The sequence below is a fragment of the Brachypodium distachyon genome, chromosome 4 (assembly GCF_000005505.3).
Source record: "Brachypodium distachyon strain Bd21 chromosome 4, Brachypodium_distachyon_v3.0, whole genome shotgun sequence".
NCBI classification, from domain to species: Eukaryota; Viridiplantae; Streptophyta; class Magnoliopsida; order Poales; family Poaceae; genus Brachypodium; species Brachypodium distachyon.
Window position 1 is genome coordinate 14,649,828 of NC_016134.3, and position 18,966 is coordinate 14,668,793.

The 18,966-nt window shown below is 50.2% G+C and overlaps 1 protein-coding gene and 1 pseudogene across 1 annotated transcript; one reads left to right on the plus strand and one right to left on the minus strand.

The window, feature by feature from the left end:
- The first annotated feature begins 898 nt into the window (after nucleotides 1-898).
- Nucleotides 899-1,306, plus strand: LOC112268640 (BTB/POZ and MATH domain-containing protein 1-like). The gene has a single exon (XM_024454551.1). It carries the CDS (start codon nucleotides 899-901, stop codon nucleotides 1,304-1,306), a length of 408 nt encoding a protein of 135 aa, XP_024310319.1.
- A 2,714-nt stretch (nucleotides 1,307-4,020) lies between these two features.
- On the minus strand, nucleotides 4,021-18,652 carry LOC100837717 (annotated as a pseudogene).
- Nucleotides 18,653-18,966: the final 314 nt, after the last annotated feature.

Below are 18,966 nucleotides of genomic sequence, written 5' to 3' on the forward strand. Positions count from 1 at the left end.
AATTGAACTTTGCTAGTCTAGTACTGGTTAACAGCATCGGTAGCCACAGTGGCACGTACACTTCGCGTATGCCCTTCTCCTTGAACATGAGTGGCCGAATTGTGGGTTACGTGGCCTGCTGAAGCCATTGCACGAGGGCAATGTGGAAATCCGAACGGTTCGTCTCCTCGTATCGTTCGGTTGATTTTGAGAAAAAAAAAACACCATGAGAAAAAGGGATTAGAAGCCGCGGTCCTGGCCTTAGCTGACGTTGCGTGTTTATGCCTCGACGAACCATTTTTGGACAAACTGTTACACTAATTCCAGTTTATGGACTAATCTATGCGTTTTGCGAGTTTATGCACTAAACTGATTATTTCACTCGAGTTTATACTAGTGGTGTATTTTACTCTTTAATTAAAATGGTGCAGGCGGGCTTTTGCCCGTGGTCGTTCTCCTGACTTTTTGTAAAAAAATGTTTGACTGACGGTAAAGTTAAAGTATTTTATATTTAGAAACAGACTTGGTATATTTGGCCAGAAAGCTGCACATAGTTAGTTACGTGGTTTATTATGGTGACCGTGTACAATCGAGACGTGGACGAAACAATGTCTTGTAATTACTTTTTTTTTTGATCGGGATGTCTTGTAATTACTTAATTGTAGCGCAAGTCAACACTATTTGAAGGTACGATATGGGTATCGTATCTACTTATCGATTCCCGTAAATTACTCTGCACCTTCCTATATCTGCAAGAAGCCCGCGGTGGATCTTCTCCTTGGGTCCCCATACATCATGTCGATGTCAGCGCTCATGGCCGCCCTTGGCGCCGGTGGCCGGAAGCAGCTCTCCGCTTCTGCATTGCCCGGCATGAGGAAGGCGACGGGGTCCCATGTGTTCAGGATCGGCGAGTACGCGCATGTCATGTCAGGGCCAAGGTGGGCAATTCGATTTGCGCCAAGTCGTTGCGCCGCCGCCGCCGCCGTTCGATTTGCGCGGGCAGCTCGCAGAGACCTTTTGGAAAAGTCACGAAGCGGACGTGAAGATCGAGGTGGCCGGAGAGACGTTCCCCGCGCACCGGACGGTTCTCGAGGACCAATCCCCCGTCTTCAAGGCGGAGCTCTCCTCAGCAACCGGCGAGAAGACTACGACCATTGTGTTACGCATCGATGGCATGGACGCCGACGTGTGCAAGGCTCTGCTCCAGTTCATCTACACGGAGTCAGCGCCGGAGACGGACCAGCTCGAGGCGATGGCGGGGCGGCTTCTTCTTGCAGCGCGAGAACCTCGACATGGGCTCCGTGGCTGCAACCCTGGCATTGGCTGACCGCCATGGTTGCTCCGTGCTCAAGGACTCGTGCGTCCAGCTCCACTCGGCTCCTGGTAACCATCAAATTTTTGCAACTAAGACTAGGCCCTCGTTGGAATATTAAGGAGTCGGAGAGTAATGCAATATTAGCATCGATATGTAGTATCTAGTATGCTGCAGGAATGGATATTATACACGGTGTAAGACACAATCATGCATTGTAATTAAATTATTTTGAGGTCCTTAGTTTGTTCTGGCTCAACTCTTATTTGTTGAAAAGGCAGAGGTTGGAATTCTGCCTCTGTACTGTAGAATCAACTGTCGTCATTATCTTTGTGGTATCTTGTTTTACTCTTATTCTTTTCTGATAGCCTCATATGAATTATATACCATGACATTCTATATTGCATCTCCTGCTGTCACAAGCACTCTTTCTTGCTGTAATTTGCACAATTTAGCTTGGCTCCTTTTTGACTCGCTGCTGATTCCAACACATTGGCTGATAAGCTGGATATGAGTGAACTGAATTTCATGTACATTGACGCTGAGTATATATGCTTTCCACATGTATTTCTGTCATTCTAATATCTGGATCAGTTAATAGGTACTCTCTGCTGTGTTAAGGGGTGCATCTACTGTGTTAGTGCTGGTGTCATGCATAGGTTGAAAGTTTCTAACAACAGAAGCTGACAACCACTGATAGGCATGGTTACTTTGTAATCAGTTTAATATAAACTAACTGCAATCTTGGCTGGACAAGTAAAACGAGGTTTCAACTTTCCAAATTTCACGGTGAGCATTTGAGCATTCAGTTTTTCCAAATTTTTACACGCCCATTGAGTCCATGATTTCATAGTGATAATTGATTTTTCATGGTTTTATGATGTCTATGCTTTTACAGTTTAATGTAAACTAACGGCAATCTTGGCTGGACAAATAAAACGAGGATTCATTTTTTCCAAAAAAAACTTACCTGCCCAACAGTGCTATGCGTTCAAGATTTTTCATTTTCAGCATTCCCATGAATCATAATTGATCATTGTACTTTCATGATTTTATACTGTTCATGCTTTTATATTGATCATGATCATAATTTTATACTGTCCATGCTTTTATACTGATCATGATTTTTCATTTACATGCCAACGCCCAACAGTGCTATTATGATTTTGCTCTTTTCATTTTCGACGCACTCAAGTCACTTTCGTACCGTCATGTGTACAATTTTTACTCACTCCAAGAAACTGTTTAACTATTATGAGATATAGTTAAGTTGTGTTGAATGTAAGGACATAATTAGCAAACTTCTATATATCTGGAACTAAAATTGAAGGCCCTTTATAAGGGTTCATCACTTCTGTTGCACAGTTATGTATGTGTTGTGTTTTGGATGAATGCTATGGTTAATGTATTTTGGTGGATCCAGAGTTGCACCGTTTTTCTTAGTTGGTGTTGCTTGCTTCCTTACCGACAGTTGGATGCAATCCTGTTCATCGTTTACTCATCTTTATTTTTTGACAGCTCGTTTACTCATGTATCAGTTGGGTTTTCTTAATCTTTGAAATTAGATCAGTGTATCTCTTGTGAATATATCAAGTCATTGTACTCCGTCTGTTTGGTTATATAGGAATGAGTGTATTCATAGATCATCAATTTGACCGACAAAATATGAGTTATATGCCCTCAATGTTAACAAGTATGTAATGATATATTTTTGGTGGCATATAACTCATACTATTTCGTTTGTTAAACTATTTATCTAGTAACACACACAGGTCTTGTATACCCGAACGGATGCAACCAACGATAATTACGAACAGAGCAGAGGAAAAGGCTAAAAAGGGACTACAAGAAAAGAAATGTCATCAAACTTGTGCTCTGTTTTAGGTACTGAAACCACATGCAGCAGCAAGGTATTTTTACTCTGCTTTCCAAATATTCGTCTGCCGGAGGGAAAGATGGTAAACAACAAAAATATAAAATGATTCTTCTGAACGTCATAACTATTTTACATCATTCTTATGTCCTTTTATTTTCATATTCGCAGTAGCCATTTAGTGTAATAAATCTTCCGTATTTTGTTAGTTGAAGTACTTTGTGCTCTGTTCAGCTACAGAAATCACAGCAGAAAACTATTTTTTGGCTCTGCTTCTTTTGAAGCCAGCCGAGTAATTAATTAGTAATCTTCAGTGTTGGTCGGCAGAAATTTGTGCTCTGCATCTGCTTCAGGTGCTGAAACCACATGCTTGCTGCATTAGCAAGCTACTGAAAGTTCATCTACCGGAAAAAAGGTGGTAATAAGAGCACAGTACAAAATGGCTCTTCCGAGTCTTGAGAATTCTTTCACATCATTTTTATGTGTTTAGCATATTGTATACTCACACTCGGAGTAGGACGAGTCTTCTGTGTTCTGTTTGTTGAATACTTTGTGCTCTGTTTGTTCAGCTACAGAAATTCAGAAACCATAACCCAAAACATTTTTTTTGCTCTGCTTCTTTTGAAGCATGTAAATAACCAAAACCTTCTGTGATACGGAAATCGTTTGTGATTGTTTGCAGAAGCAGAACAGGGTGACAACTGACAAGAAGATAACACGAATTAAATAGCACATCCGAATGTCAACATTTGAAAATACTGTGTTAATTTATTACTTACTTGGATCGTAGATCACAGTTACGGACAAGATAAGAATAGCAAAAGAAAGAAAAACAAGATATTTGCAAGATCAATCCCTATTTATGTGTAACTACGCTGATATACGGCAACTCAACGGAGCCCATGTAGTATTTGTCGTTGCTCCTCTCCATTATCTTCGTTGACCTCACGCTCTTGGGTCCTCTCATTTGTTCGACTATTTTCCCATTCGGTCCGACTCTCACGGCGACCAAATGGCTACTGTCGGGGAGATGACCCCAGGTAGGGTCATGACGACACAACTCTAACCGAAATGACGGAGGCAAGACCGGCATAGTTATATATGTCGGCATCGTAAAGTCAAACTAACACTAAGCCGGCATGGCTATTTTGTCTTATGAGTTTGCAGGATAAGGACGAGCACCTTGATCTCGGCGATACTCAACGGTCTTATCCTGACCACGCGGTGCAAAGTAAAGCAACGCCATCATCATCTTAGGAAAAGTGGTCAGCGCCTATGTACCGATGCCAGGCGACTGCAGAGAGGAAGCACCGAAAGAGAATCTCTGATGGAAGCCGGCAGAGAATAGCGGTACTTTTTGCAAGATGCTAGGAAAAAGTAAAGTTGTCTTGTCCCCTACGGTGCCACCCGGAGGGAATCAAGCGGCGTGTCCGGCGGGGCCCAAAGAAGATGACGTTCCCACATGTGGTCTATAAATAGAACCTTACCCTTTGTAGAAAGAGAGGGGCACTTAGACATCTAGGATTTCTCCTCCTTCTTCTTCTTCAAGAATACAGCTCAAGGAGCACCATTGTAGAGCTTCTCTATCTCGGCTAATACAACAAAGCAGGAGTAAGAGTCTTACCTCGGCAAGAGGGCTCCGAACCTGGGTAAATCCGTGTGTGCTTGTGCAACTTGTGCGTGTTTCTCTTCATGTCCTCCCTCCTCCGGATCCTCCATCGTCCATCGGCCCCAAGTTAAGCCATCCTATGGCATCTGCCGTGAAACCACCACGACAGTTGGCGCCCACCGTGGGGCCAGCAGCGACGCTAGCTGGAGTTTTCATCCGGACGGGAAGCTTCCTTGTCACCGGGGAGCGCGTGGTCTCCAGTTTGGTCCAGAGATTCGGCTTTCTGGGCTTCATCGACAACAACGCGGGCTGCTTCAACGGTGCATCGCTTCCCTGTGTAGGCCGCTTCATCAACTTCGGCATGCACGAGGTTTATGTTGCCACTGACAGTCCCTGCAGGTACCTAGAGCAGGTGGCGATGGCTGAAGATCCCCCTGCCATCTACACGGTCCGCGGCCGGAACGCCGACTGCCTCGCTAACTGTGTGGAGGTCATGGTGACGGCTCATGGCGTCGATGCGGGAAGGGACGCTGCAGGAAGTGGTGCGGTCCCAACCAAGTCAGGCAGAACGGTGAAGCTCCCCTTGGAGAAGCCGGAGAACATCGCCGCTCAAGCCGGCACATCGACTCTGCCGCCGAAGCCAACTCAGATCCAGGCCTCCATCGAACGGCTGATCGCGCTGGTAGCGTCGAACGCTAACCCGGCCCAGCTGCAGGCGGAGTTGGAGTTGGAGAGACAGAAGCTGCTGAAGGAAGCAGTCGATGTCGCTCACGCTCGAAAATAGCTCGATATCTCGCTCCGTGAGTATAACAAAGCCCATGGTCTTAGTTCTACTGAGTTTACTAACCCTAGCCGAGTTGGGGAGGTGCGTAATCGTGGTAAGAACTTGAATGCCGAGATGACAAGAGATGGCAGGGGTGCACCAGCAGCGTCGGCAAATTCTGCCTCAGCACTGAAGCCGAAATACAATACCCCTGGCAAAAATCTCAGGGCTGCCGAGGCTGCGGCTGAGGAGTTGCCGAATCTTGCGGGAGAGGCACTTCGGCAGCAGCAGCTGCGCGTGAAAGAGCTGATCCAAACAGCTAACGAGCAGAATGAGGCGTATATGAGAATGCACGGCAAACCCAACGCATCTCAGGTTATTCACTCGGCTGCAGATGCCGGTGGCCGCGTTGACAAGCAAGCGTCCTCACCTGGTGGCAAACGGGACAAAAGCGTAAACTCTGGCTGGAATAAGCAGCTGGAGCGTTATGACCCGGCTCTGGCAGAGAAACAGATAGTCAGAATGGTTGATGACAGCCAAAGCGGCCTGCGTCCCGGCGACAATTGTCGAGACCAGCAAGAACGTTACTCGTTTGATCATGGACACCGACCTCGGGGTCCAGCACCCAATACTGCTACAGGACAATAGGGTGTCGGGCGCAACCCCGGCTATCGAGGTGAAGATCGCCGGTATGATCGTTACGATGATGGGTACTCGGCTATGGGCGACGAGGGTTATATTAGGCGAGAGCGTGACAATCTCCGCCCGCTCGGAGCCCGAGTTTGGAACAGACAAGTATCACCTCTAGATGCCCGACATCGGCTTGACATAATTTATTTGTCCGAGCTTCTAGAGGAGTAAGGCCCTCCGGGACCACGTTGCTTTGCGCATCGGATCATGAGGGAGAGACCAGCCCCGGGTTTCCAGCTGACCAGGGATACGAGAACATATGACGGCAGCACTAAGCCGGAAGATTGGCTGGAAGAATATGTCACGGCGGTGAGCGTGGCAGGCGGCAACCGCAGATGGGCTGTACGTTATGTACCTCAAATGCTGGTAGGACCGGCAAGGATATGGCTGAACAACTCGCCGGAAGGCAGCATCAATTGCTGGATAGGCTTTTGTCAGCAATTTCACTAGCACTTACAAGAGGCCAAATGTTCTCAACAGTTGTCCATGTGCAAGCAAAGAGACAACGAGATTGAACGGGATTACCTGACCAGGTGGAACAATCTCCGCAATTCCTGCGAAGGGATAGTGGAATCGCAAGTCATAACGTGGTTTGCCCAAGGATGCCGACACGGCAGCATGCTATGGCAGAAGCTGCAAAGAGAGATGCCGGCCACTCTATCTGAGATGATCAGAATCGCTGACATGTATGCGCTTAGCGATCCGACTCAGCCATCGCTGATGCCGGCAGAACCACAAAGGGAGCAGCCGACATACAATCCTGCCGGGGCATTCCGGAGGAACGATCATCAAGATCATCGCAACAAGAGAAGAGATGATAGGCCGGATTATCGGTACGGGCTAGCCCATGTCGCCGCAATTCAGGATCAACCTGATGCCGGCTCCAGCCAGTGTCAGAAAACAGGAAATCAGCAATGGGTCAAGAAGGGAGAACAAAAGAAGCCATGGCAGGATAAGCCAAAGTACACATTCGAGGTGATGTTGGATCAGCCTTGTCGTTTTCACACGACTAACCCCAATAAGCCGGCGAACAACACAACGCGGCAATGCAGCTTGATGCAGCGGGCCGAGAAGGGCGAAGCAAGTCGGTTACCCCCTCCTCCACCGCTCACAGGCGCAAACGCACAGATCCAGGGACCCCCTCAGGCAAACAATGCAGTCAACCAGGTGGAAGAACAAGAAATCCTGGGGTATGCTAGGAGAAATGAGTACAAGGAGCATCACCAGATCTACATGATTTTCATCACTGAGCCCACTGACAAGCAAAGTCAGCGTAGGCGAGAGATGGAGGCCAATGCTGTTATGCCGGCTGTTCCAAAATTCATGTATTGGTCGAAGCAGGAGATCAACTGGAACCGGGCAGACCATCTCAAGGTTATGCCCAACCCTAACGGATATGCCCTGGTGGTCGACCCGACACTCATCGGGCCTGACATTAACGTCAAGTTCACTCGGGTTCTCATTGATAATGGGAGCATCATCAATATCCTGTACCGGGACACGATGTTTAAGCTCGGCATTACTGATAACATGCTTGAGCCCAGCCGGACTACCTTTCACGGTATTGCGCTGGGAGTGTCTTGTGCCCCGGTAGGCAAGATCCGAGTGGACGTCTTATTCGGCACCAGGGAGAACTGTCGGACCAAAAACTTAGTGTTCGAGGTGGTGGACCTTAGCAGTCCATACCATGCGCTGCTTGGCAGACCAGCACTCGCCAAGTTCATGGCTACTACTCACATTGGTTATCTGAAGATGAAGATGCCGGGACCAAATGGTACCATAACTATCACTGGCAACTACAAACGCTCAATGGAATGTGCAGCGGCCGGGTCTGCTTTGGCCAAGTCATTGGTCATCGCTGGCGAGAAAAAGAAGTTACAAGACGCTGTTGCGATGGCTCAGGCGGCACAAATTGGCCTGCCGGCTATGACCAATCTCCATGGAAGTGTGGCCTTTCAGGCAGCCAAGGAGACAAAGAAGGTACAGGTTGATAGCGAGTTCCCGAACCGCACCGTCATCATTGGTGCCGCCCTGAGAGAGAAATAGGAAGGCGAGCTCAGCAGCTTCCTCCGTGAGAATCAGGATATCTTCGCATGGTCAACTCAAGACCTGCCAGGTGTGCCGAGAGAGTTGGCTGAGCACTCATTGCATGTCAGACCAGACGCAAGACCGGTGAAGCAGCCCCTTCGACGCTTCACTGACGACAAAAGGAAAGTCATATCGGAAGAGGTATCCCGGCTTCTAGCTGCTGGCTTTATCATGGAAGTGTTGCATCCTGACTGGCTGTCAAATCCGGTCATGGTCGAGAAGAAGAAAGACGACCCAACTGCTGCCAAGGTGTGCGCATGTGTATCGACTACACGAGCCTAAACAAGGCATGTTCCAAAGATTCATTTCCGTTACCTCGGATCGATCAAGTGATCGACTCCACTGCCCGGTGTGAGTTGCTGTCTTTTGTAGACGCGTACTCTAGTTTTCACGAGATACCACTGAACCCTAATGATCAAATAAAGACAACATTTATCACCCCGTTCGGGGCTTATTGCTATCGCACTATGCCGTTCGGTTTGAGAAATGCAGAAATGCTTGCACGATCAACTCGGCAAAAATGTGCAAGTATATGTCGACGATGTCGTCATAAAAACCAAGGGAAGCGCCATGCTCCTGGATGATATCCTGGAAACATTCGCAAATCTGAGGAGATTCTGAATGAAACTGAACCCGGCCAAATGCACATTCAGTGTGCCGGTAGGAAAATTGCTTGGGTTCCTGGTATTAAGCCGAGGTATAGAAACGAACCATGTGAAAATTGCCGCTATAGAAAGAATGAAATTGCCGAAGTGCCTCAAAGATGTGCAGAAATTCACTAGATGCCTAGCATCGCTGAGTCGTTTCGTTAGTCGGCTAGGTGAAAAGGCTATGCCCTTATATCAACTGATGAAGAAAACCGACAAATTTGTGTGGATGCCATAGGCAGACCTAGCTTTTCAAGAGCTGAAGAAGATGATTGCTACGGCACCAATATTAGCTTCGCCGATGGAGAAGGAGCCTATGTTGTTATACATAGCAGCAACGAACCGAGTCGTTAGTGTCGTGATCGTAGTGGAAAGGGATGAAAACGGCAAATCGGTGCAGAGGCCGGTATATTAATTGAGCGAGGTGTTATTGTCGTCCAAGAATTATCTCCATTACCAGAAAATGGCGCACGGCATATATATGGCGGCAAAGAAGCTAAAGCATTACTTTGAGGCACATCAGATTCGAGTTATATGTGAGGCGCCCGTCTCGGATATCATGAGTAACAAAGATGCGAGCGGCTGAGTCGCAAAATGGGCTGTCGAGTTGGCACCCTATGCGCTGCAGTACGACAGATGGGATGCCGTGAAATCTCAGGCTCTGGCGGATTTCCTGGTGGATTGGGCCGAGATGGAGTATGAACCACCGCCCCCGGAAATTAACTACTGGAAAATGCATTTTGACGGCTCTAAGATGAAAAGTGGGCCTGGTGCCGGCATAGTTCTGACCTCGCCAAAGTGCGACCAACTTAAGTACGTATTGCAAATTCACTTCACGGCATCTAACAATGTTGCCGAGTATGAGGCACTTGTGGACGGACTAAAGATGGCGAAAGAAATTGGAGTCTGCCGGATTCAATGCTTTGGTGATTCCGATCTGGTCGTCCAGCAAGCTTCCAGTAACTGGAATGCATTGGACGCCAACATGGCACTATACCGGTTCCATGTTCAGAAGATCAGTAGCCACTTCGAAGGGTGTGAATTTCACCACATACCTTAGGCGGAAAATGAGGCAGGCGACACATTGTCGAAACTTGGCTCCACACGACAGGCTATTCCGGCTGGTGTGGCGTTAGAGCATTTACGCAAACCATCCATCAAGCCATCACCAGAATCGGAGTCCATATTTATCCCGGCGAGCTCAGAAGCCGACGGCACCCCCATGGATATTGACAGTGGCAACAGTTCCAGTAACCCGGGGACTGAGTGCCTTAATTCGGCAGAAGCAATGGCGGTTGAGCCAATGGATATAGATGTACCGAATGAGCCGATCTTCACTACTCGTCATGTGCCGGCTTGGGCGCAACCGATAATGTCTTACCTCAAAGATGGAAATCTCCAGGAAGAGGAAGTGTCGGCAAGACAAATTCAGAGAAGGACGAAGGCGTACACCATCATTAATGGCAAGCTTTACAAGAGGAGCGTCACTAACGTCCTACAGCGATGCGTCGAGATGGAAGAAGAGCAAGAAATACTCCGGGATATTCATCAGGGGGAGTGTGGTCATCACGCGTCTTCGAGAACGCTAGTGGGCAAAGCTTTCCGACATGGTTTCTACTGGCCGAGTGCACTGCAGGAAGCAGAAGATATAGTCAGGAAATGTAACGGCTGCCAGAGATATGCCAGCAAGATTCATATGCCGGCACCCGAACTCAAGACTATTCCAATCACTTGGCCGTTTGCTGTTTGGTGTTTGGATATGGTGAGACCGTTCAAGCGGGCGCGAGGAGGCATGACACATATCCTGGTTATGGTCGACAAGTTCACCAAATGGATTGAGTTGAAGCCGATAAAAAAGTGTGACGGCAAAACCGCGGTGTCATTTCTGAAGGACATCATCTTGAGATATGGGTACCCGTACAGTATCATCACGGATAATGGAACGAACTTCGCGGAGGGACCTTTCGCACGATTCTGTGCGGAGAAGAAAATCCAGCTAGATGTCGCTTCCGTAGCACATTCTCAATCCAATGGACAAGTTGAAAGAGCAAACGGCATGGTTTTAGCTGGCATAAAACCTCGGCTAATTGAGCCATTGGAACGTACTCCGGGATGCTGGCGACGAACTCCCGGCCATGCTATGGAGTCTCAGGACGACTCCTAATCGCTCTACAGGCTACACGCCATTCTTCCTCATATACGGGGCGGAAGCTGTCCTACCAGCCGACATTGAACATGACTCTCCATGAGTAACATGTATACGGAAGCCAAGGTAAAAGAGGCCCGAGAAAATGATGTCGACTTGCTCGAAGAAGCACGAGAATTGGCTTTATCTCGGTCGGCCATCTATCAACAACATCTAAGGCGTTATCACAGCCGAAAGGTTAGCCCGCGAGTTTTTCGGGAAGGAGATCTTGTCCTCCGACTTGTGCAACACACAACTGGCATCCACAAACTATCACCTCCATGGGAAGGACCTTTCATTGTGAGCAAAACGTTCCACAATGATTCCTATTATCTTATAGATGCACAAGACCCCAAGGGGAACAGGATGGACCGGTCAGGCGAGGAGACCAAGAGGCCATGGAACGTAGCTTTGCTTCGTTCATTCTATACTTGAGAGCTGAGTATTTGTATCATTTTTTCCATATGCTGAATGTTTTAAGACAGTGAAATTATCCGCCGAGTTCTTAAAAGAAACTCGGGGACTTCCATATCATTTAAGTGCTGAATTGCATTTATCTTTCGTATGTCGGCGTGGCTTAGTTGCGTAATCTTATGTCGGTCTAGTAGTGTGTCGGTGTTGAAAATCCCCTCTATGACTTCGCTGCTGTCCGCAACCCGGCTTCATGGCAAGCTAGAGACGGGTATAAAATAACCGAACACATTATTTTAACTCGGCATTTCTTTCTTAACTCGGTTATTGCCGAGCGAATTTGTCGAGTCATTTTTTTCGAAAGGGTGGTTTTATCACTTTGCGATTCATACGTCGAACGCCGGCAAGGCAGACAAAAGAACCGAAGTCATAAAATTTCACTAAGAGAAAAAATGAACTCGGGGACTCGGTCGGGAATTCGATAAGCAAAAGACTTAATTAAATTAAAAACAAGATGTCTTACAAACAAAAGTATTCCGGCTACATTTGTACCCAGCATTTCAGGGATCTGATATTTCTAAAGTTTTTTTCTAACTTAGCTAAGAAGAGACGGAGGGGTTGTTGGCGCCGGAACTCGACGCATCCGTCGCGGTGGAGGCCGACTCCACAACAGCTTCCTCGTCCGCTACTTCTTCGCCCCCGTCGGTCATCTCGGCTTCGGCATCGGATGGCGGGCCTTCCACAAACGTATGCACATTGGCATACTAGATGAATGAGTAAGCCCGCTCCTTGCGCTTGGCGACCAACTCGGGATCAGTGAGATAGGGGGAGCCGACACGCATCGACTGCAGCATGTCGAGGTTGATGCTGTTGTACCAGGACAGTACGAACGACAGTGCCTCGTCAGCGCCGATGCGCGCGGCCGACTCCCGCCCGTCACTCAGCTGAGACTCAACCTCCAGCAAGCACTTGGCCAACTCCGGGATGTCCATCGGAGCTTCTTCTCCCGGTCACAGCGCGCGAAAGGTCCGGATGCCGGCATTCAGCATGTTGACGCCGAATGACTTGAGTGGCTTGACCCGGCTCGCAATGCTCACCAGGTGGTCCACCAAGTCATACTCGTACGGCACCCCTGCTGCTGCTGCCGGATCCCTCTTTCGGCGGACCGTCCTCACGGCCTCTTGGGCACCCTCGAGGGATTGAGGGAAGAATTCTGGCAAAGACAGGCAAATAGTAGTGATTTTCGGCACCCTATCGCTATTACTCGGACAAATGATCAGATAAGGAGATTTGCACCAAGGAGACTTACTTGTCAGTATGTTGTCAATTTTGATGAGTTCGTGCCGGACGACCTTGAATAGCTGGGTCTTCTCGGCATCCTCCAACTCGGCGGCAGTGGCGCGGGTCTCGAGTTGGGCAACTAGACCCTTGCACTTTTTCACCTCACTTTCCAGGCAGATCTTTTCATCGGCCTGGGAAGAGAGGGCCGAGGTGACTTAACCCACCTCGGTTTGGTGCGCCTCGGTCTGCGCCGCAACCTGCGCCTGCAGCCGGGTTATTTCCTCCCAATGCTGCTCGGCCAGTCAAGTCTTCTCATCTGTTTAGCAGACATATATTACAGAGGCTGACATCTAATATGGATGAAACCCAGAATAGGGATGAAGTGTTACCTTGGACCTCGGCAACGCGCTTCAGTAGCTCCGCCACTTGAGCGGTGTCCCCGGCTGTGAACAAGAACAAGTGTTAGTCTTTGCAGAACATTGATACTCGGACAAAGATCTTATTCCGATAAAATATACTTACTTTGGCTCTTGCGGTCAGCCTTCAGAGCCTCGTGCTCCGCCTCCAGCTTCTTGTACTTTGCAAGCAAAGTCTTGAAGGTAGCGGTGCGTTTGTTCAGGCAGGACTGCAAAGCAACAATTCGCTGATAAGTTTGGTACAGTAAAGAAGTCGGCAATTACAAGCTTCAAGCCGACTATTCTAAACCCGGCCTGAATATCGGGGAATAAGTGTTTAAAGCTTCTAAAACTTCAGGCTGACTATTCTAAACCCAGCCCGAATCTCGGGAAATAAGTGTTTGAAGCTTCTAAAGCTTCAGGTTGACTATTCTAAACCCGGCTTGAATCCCGAGGAATAAGTGTTTAAAGCTTCTAAAGCTTCAGGCCGACTATTCTAAACCTGGCCTGAATCTTGGGGAATAAGTGTTTGAAGCTTCTAAAGCTTCAGGCCGACTATTCTAAACCCGGCCTGAGTCTCAGAGAATAAGTGTTTGACATTTCAAAGTGTTGCAGAGTGTTTCAAATTTTAAGGGGTTAAGCTTTAGGCCGACTAATTCTTACTCGCCCTAAAACTCGGGGACTAGGAGTATGGGTACTATACTGGAATTGAAAGAAAAATATTTTAAGGAATCCTTCATACCTTGGCAGATCGGTTGGCCTCAAACAAGGCCACCCTTGCTTGGTACATCCGTGTGGCCACCGATTCTGGAGTCGCCGCAGGTGGAGGTCCCACCAGCGGGCTTTGCCGAGCCGCCTGGAGGGTGCTGGAGGTCACCTCATAACTGTCGGCATTGTTCCAGTCCGTTACGAACTGGCCCAGTGACCCCCAACTGTGCCCGCTGGTCGTTCGGAGGGGAACCCCTTGATGCCTGCCGGAAGGCTGCGGACCAGTGGAACCCGGAGCTGCTGATCCTGTTGCGGCAGCGGGGCCTTTAGCCTTCTTGGCCCACGCGGCAGCAACTTGGGTGGCTTCCGGCTGTGATGGAGACGGAGGCGGCGTCGAAGTCGGCCGTGGTCCTTGGGGTTCCTGGGGACCCGTTGACGGCTGCCGTGGCGTCTCCGAGGCTTGCAGCTCCGTCGACGTCTCGACTGCGGCCGAGGAAGGAGCGGCCCCGATTGCTGATGCTCCGGCCGCAGGAGTTTCCGTCTGGCCGACGACCGTGGCGTCGACGCTCGGCCGACGTCCCGGGTGGGGGATGTCGGATCCGCGGTGGTTTCGGCCTCACCCATGGCCGGGTTTGAAGCCTCGGCATGGGAAGACGGAGCCGCCGGGATCTCAGACGCAATGCATGTCTGAGATTGCGTGGCCGTCAGAGCCTCCCTGTAGAAATTAGTTGCTTGCTTGACAACAAAAGAAGAAAACCGACATCAGAGGTTGAGGTAATATTGGCCTTACCCGGTGATCAGGGGCTTAGGCTTGGGGCCGCGTGCCGCAGTTTTCTTCCGCTTCACATTCTGCGGAAGATCTTTCTCGGCGGCACGCTTCGAGACTGCGCGCCTCTCCCGGACCGGTGCCGCAGCGGCACCTGCATCCGATGCCTCAGCAGCAGGCTCGTCCGAGTCGGCTATTTACGGGATAAAGCAAGAGTAAATACTTTGCTAACAAGTATGGTAAGGATTACAAGGGGATGTCGGAGATCCTTACTCTCGGTACGTCGAGGGCAGGCATGGGCGATCGGCAAGAAGTCCTCTGAATCCGGATCTTCAGCGTCGATAGACCTGCGCGGGGCTGCGAAACGTTTGTCCGGGGAATTCCTGTCTTCGCGTCGCTGAAGAGAGAACCTCTGCACAAAGAAGTCACATTGAGCCGAGAATGGTATTCGTCAGATAAGGGCCGGCATAACCATATGTCGGATATGAACAGGAGATAAGTAAAAATTAAAACTTACCGGAGGAGCGCGGCGATCCCGGCTGTATGCCGGCATACCCCATGTCCATTTCTCGGACATGTTCGTCTTGGCGATCGCCTTGACCCGGCGCCGGACTTCAGCGTGGGTGAGCTTGAAGGTCGACACCCTGTCCGGGTCGAATTGGCCGCCATAGAAACACATCTTGTGTACCCGCTGTTGGAGTGGACACAGCCGCCGGTACACAAAAATGGCCAACAGATCGTCAGCCGTCATCCCGTTGTCCTTGAGCTCAAGGATGACGGCGTGGATCTCGTTGATCTCCGGGAGGCCCTCCTTCGGGTCGTAAGACCAGTTTCTCTTCTCCTCCGAGGGGCCGACTTCAAATCCCGGTAGATTGATCTTGTCGGCTTCAGAGGAATTTTTAACATAGAAAAAGGTCTTGAGCCATTTTTTACATGACTCAAGACCCTGAATCCAGGGGAAAGTGGAACCTCGGTGAGGAATGACAGTGGCATTGGGTCATCGGTTTCGCGGTGCCGGGATTGTGTTTATCAGGAAGAACCTGTGGCCGGAACATGAAGTACCGGGACCATAGGTCGATGGAGGGCCAAAGGACGAGATAGCCTTTACAGCAAGTGACGAATGCCGAGAGAGTAAGAATGGCATTCGCCAGAAGGTGGTGCGGCTGGAGGCCAAAGAAATTTAGGAAATTCCTAAGAAAATCACTAGCAGGAAGAGCAAAACCGCACTCAAAGTGAGCAAGAAAGACAACGCGCTCACCAGCCTCTAGAGTTGGCACGGTCTCGCCGCCGGGAATCCGGCACTCAACGTCCTCCGTGATCCGCCGGGAGCGGCGGAGCCACTGGATGTCCGCCGGAGTGATGTCCGAGCCCTCCCAGCCGGCTCGCTCAGAGCCGGCCCTCTCTTCAGCCTGCTGAGCAGCAGGGTCGACGGCGGGGTTGAGAGAAGAAGAAGCCATGGATGGAGAACAGATCTAGGGTTTGGAGGATTCGGTGAAGATGGTGCTTGGGCAAGGCTCGGGCTAGCAAGCTAATGCGGTAGAGACCCAGATGGGCGAGCGAACCGACAGCAGCGAGCTCGGAGGTGAGAAACCGCGGCGGTGGGGAAGCTCGGAGCTAGCAGGTGGCGAAGGAGTGCGCGAGGAGCAGGAGAACAGAGGAGGACGAAGAGTGCGAGGAGTGTGAAGGGTTTTCTGCCCTCGCCCTCCCCTGCTACCTATACCCGTGGCACAGTAATGGGGTGTGGGTTCCCCATGCCCACCACCTCACTGGCTAACGGGAAGATTGCGCACGATTTGGGGCAGTTATTCCCATCAAAGTGCACGCTTGGTTACTGCGCGGCGTGCCGCCGAGAATCCTGCAAGATCCGGGAGGATAAGTGTCTGTGTGGGAACCGAAATTCCCCACTTAATGGCTCTGTCGGCTTTACTGTCTGATGGGATGGCGCGCTCGCCTCAAAAAGCGCAAAGGCAGTAACTCCTGCCTTATCCTCCCGTTAGTTTAAAGGAGTGTATTATCCAAGTTAGAGGTGGCATCTATATCGGCAGTAGTAAGTTTTCAACTGTCGGCCATGGAGGAGAAAAAAATCTCGGCTAAGGGCTGGATAAGCATGCCGACCCGGAATGTCCGAATGGATTGATCTCGGCTAGGAGAACCTAGGGTTGTCTCGGCATCTTTCTCGGCCAAGCCCAAGTAGGCTTTGGTGGCCTGTCTATGGGAAACTGTCGTGGCCCGGCATTCTTCTCTGTCGGACCGCAACAACTTCGGGGACTAGTGTCGGGGGAATGACCCCGGGTAGGGTCATCGCGACACAACTCTAGCCGAAATGACGAAGGCAAGGCCGGCATAGTTATATATGCCGGCATCGTAAAATCAAACTAACACTAAGCCGGCATCCCAGGCGTATGCCGGCATGGCTATTTTGTCTTATGAGTTTGCAGGATAAGGACGAGCATCTTGATCTCGGCGATAGCCAAGATCTCTCAACGGTCTTATCCTGACCACGCGGTGCAAAGTAAAGCAGCGCCATCATCATCTCAGGAAAAGCGGTCAGCGCCTACGTACCGATGCCAGGCGACTGCAGAGAGGAAGCACTGAAAGAGAATCTCTGACGAAAGCCGGCAGAGGATAGCGGTACTTTCTGCAGGGTGCCAGGGAAAAGTAAAGTTGTCTTGTCCCCTACGGTGCCACCCGGAGGGAACCAAGCCGCGTGCCCGGCGGGGCCCAAAGAAGATGACGTTAGACTCGGCCCACATGTCAGTGTGACATGGGCGGCCTATAAATAAAACCTTACCTCTCTGTAAAAAGAGAAGGGCACTTAGACATCTAGGGTTTGTCCTTCTTCTTCAAGAATACAACTTAAGGAGTGCCATTGTAGAGCTTCTCTATTTTGGCTAATACAACAAAGCACGAGTAGAAGTCTTACCTCGGCAAGAGAGCTCCGAACCTGGGTAAATCCGTGTGTGCTTGTGCAACTTGTGCGTGTTTCTCTTCACGTCCTCCCTCTTCCGGATCCTCCATCATCCATCGGTCCCAAGTTAAGCCATCCTATGGCATCTGTCGTGACACCACCACGACACCTACCGAATTCAAAGGGGAGCTCATTCTTCTCACGGTGCAACGCCACCCAATAACCACCCCTCCTATCTTGCCTCACGTTGTCAGGGTAGCCTGGGAGGTCGGCAAACGGCTCGGTCTTCCTGGCGTTGGGCCCTTTGATCCAGTGCCTTAGGAGTTTGCATGGGTCGGCAGAGGCAACCACGAGGTGCGTCCAGTTATGGGAGATAGGGACACCATTTGGGTACGTGATTTTTGACTGCGGCGTGGTAACGTCATTTGTCCATGGGTCATACCTCATGAGACGGCCCGTCGAGTCTCCTGCTTTGGTAACCATCTCGTGCTGTGACCTCTGATAGTTCATGGAACTACCCGTGAAGTATACTTGGCAGGTGATTTGGTCGACATCAACCCCGTTGGTGAAGCGGAGAGGTGCACCATCCACCTGATTGACCAACACCGTCGCCTCACCACCGGCAAGCCCAACCCGCATGAGCCCCTTGTAAGCGTCAGTTATGTATAGGTTTCCAGTCTTATGTAGGTCGAGTGGGCGGCCGCAATGGCTCTCTGTGACGGTCTCCGGACAAAGCTTGGACGCGGTGCACGCCTCGCTGCTGTAGTCGGGGCCGTGGGCGTAGTTGGTCCAGCCGATCTTGTTGCCGTTCCACTTGAGGACCCGCCCATCGGAGACGCCACTATACGGGCCATGGCCCTGGCCGTCGAAGGCGACGCTCCTGGCCCACACAGATATCCGTGTGGGAGTGGCAAGTGCTGGCTGCGGGAAGCGTCGAAGTTGGCGACGACTGCCGCCATGGCTCCCGGCATGAAGAGCAGAGCCAGGATGACGAGCGAGATGGTGGCCTTGGCGAGGCGGCTCATGCTGCACCCCATGGTGTGTTTGCTTGGATTCGATCGGTGTCTGTCTGACTGTCTCGCGTAGCGTATCGCTGCATGGATCTCTTGCTTGCTGGATCGCTGGAGCGATTGATATTTGGTGGGAGAGAAACGGCTTTGGGTATGCTGTGCAATTATAGTCGATGGGGAGCCGATGGGCAAGTCCGACTCGGTGTATTCCTGGTAGCCCTTGCGCACGTCCGAGATCTAGTCCGAGTCGATGTCCGACTCCGAGCAGAGCCCGATATTCTTTCCGAGTTAAAATTACAGAGTTCATACGAGGGAAGTAATTCAATGGTACGCTTTTCAAC

Coding starts and splice junctions, on each gene's coding strand:
- LOC112268640 (XM_024454551.1), top strand. CDS start 899: ATGTCATGTCAGGGCCAAGGTGGGCAATTCGATTTGCGCCAAGTCGTT.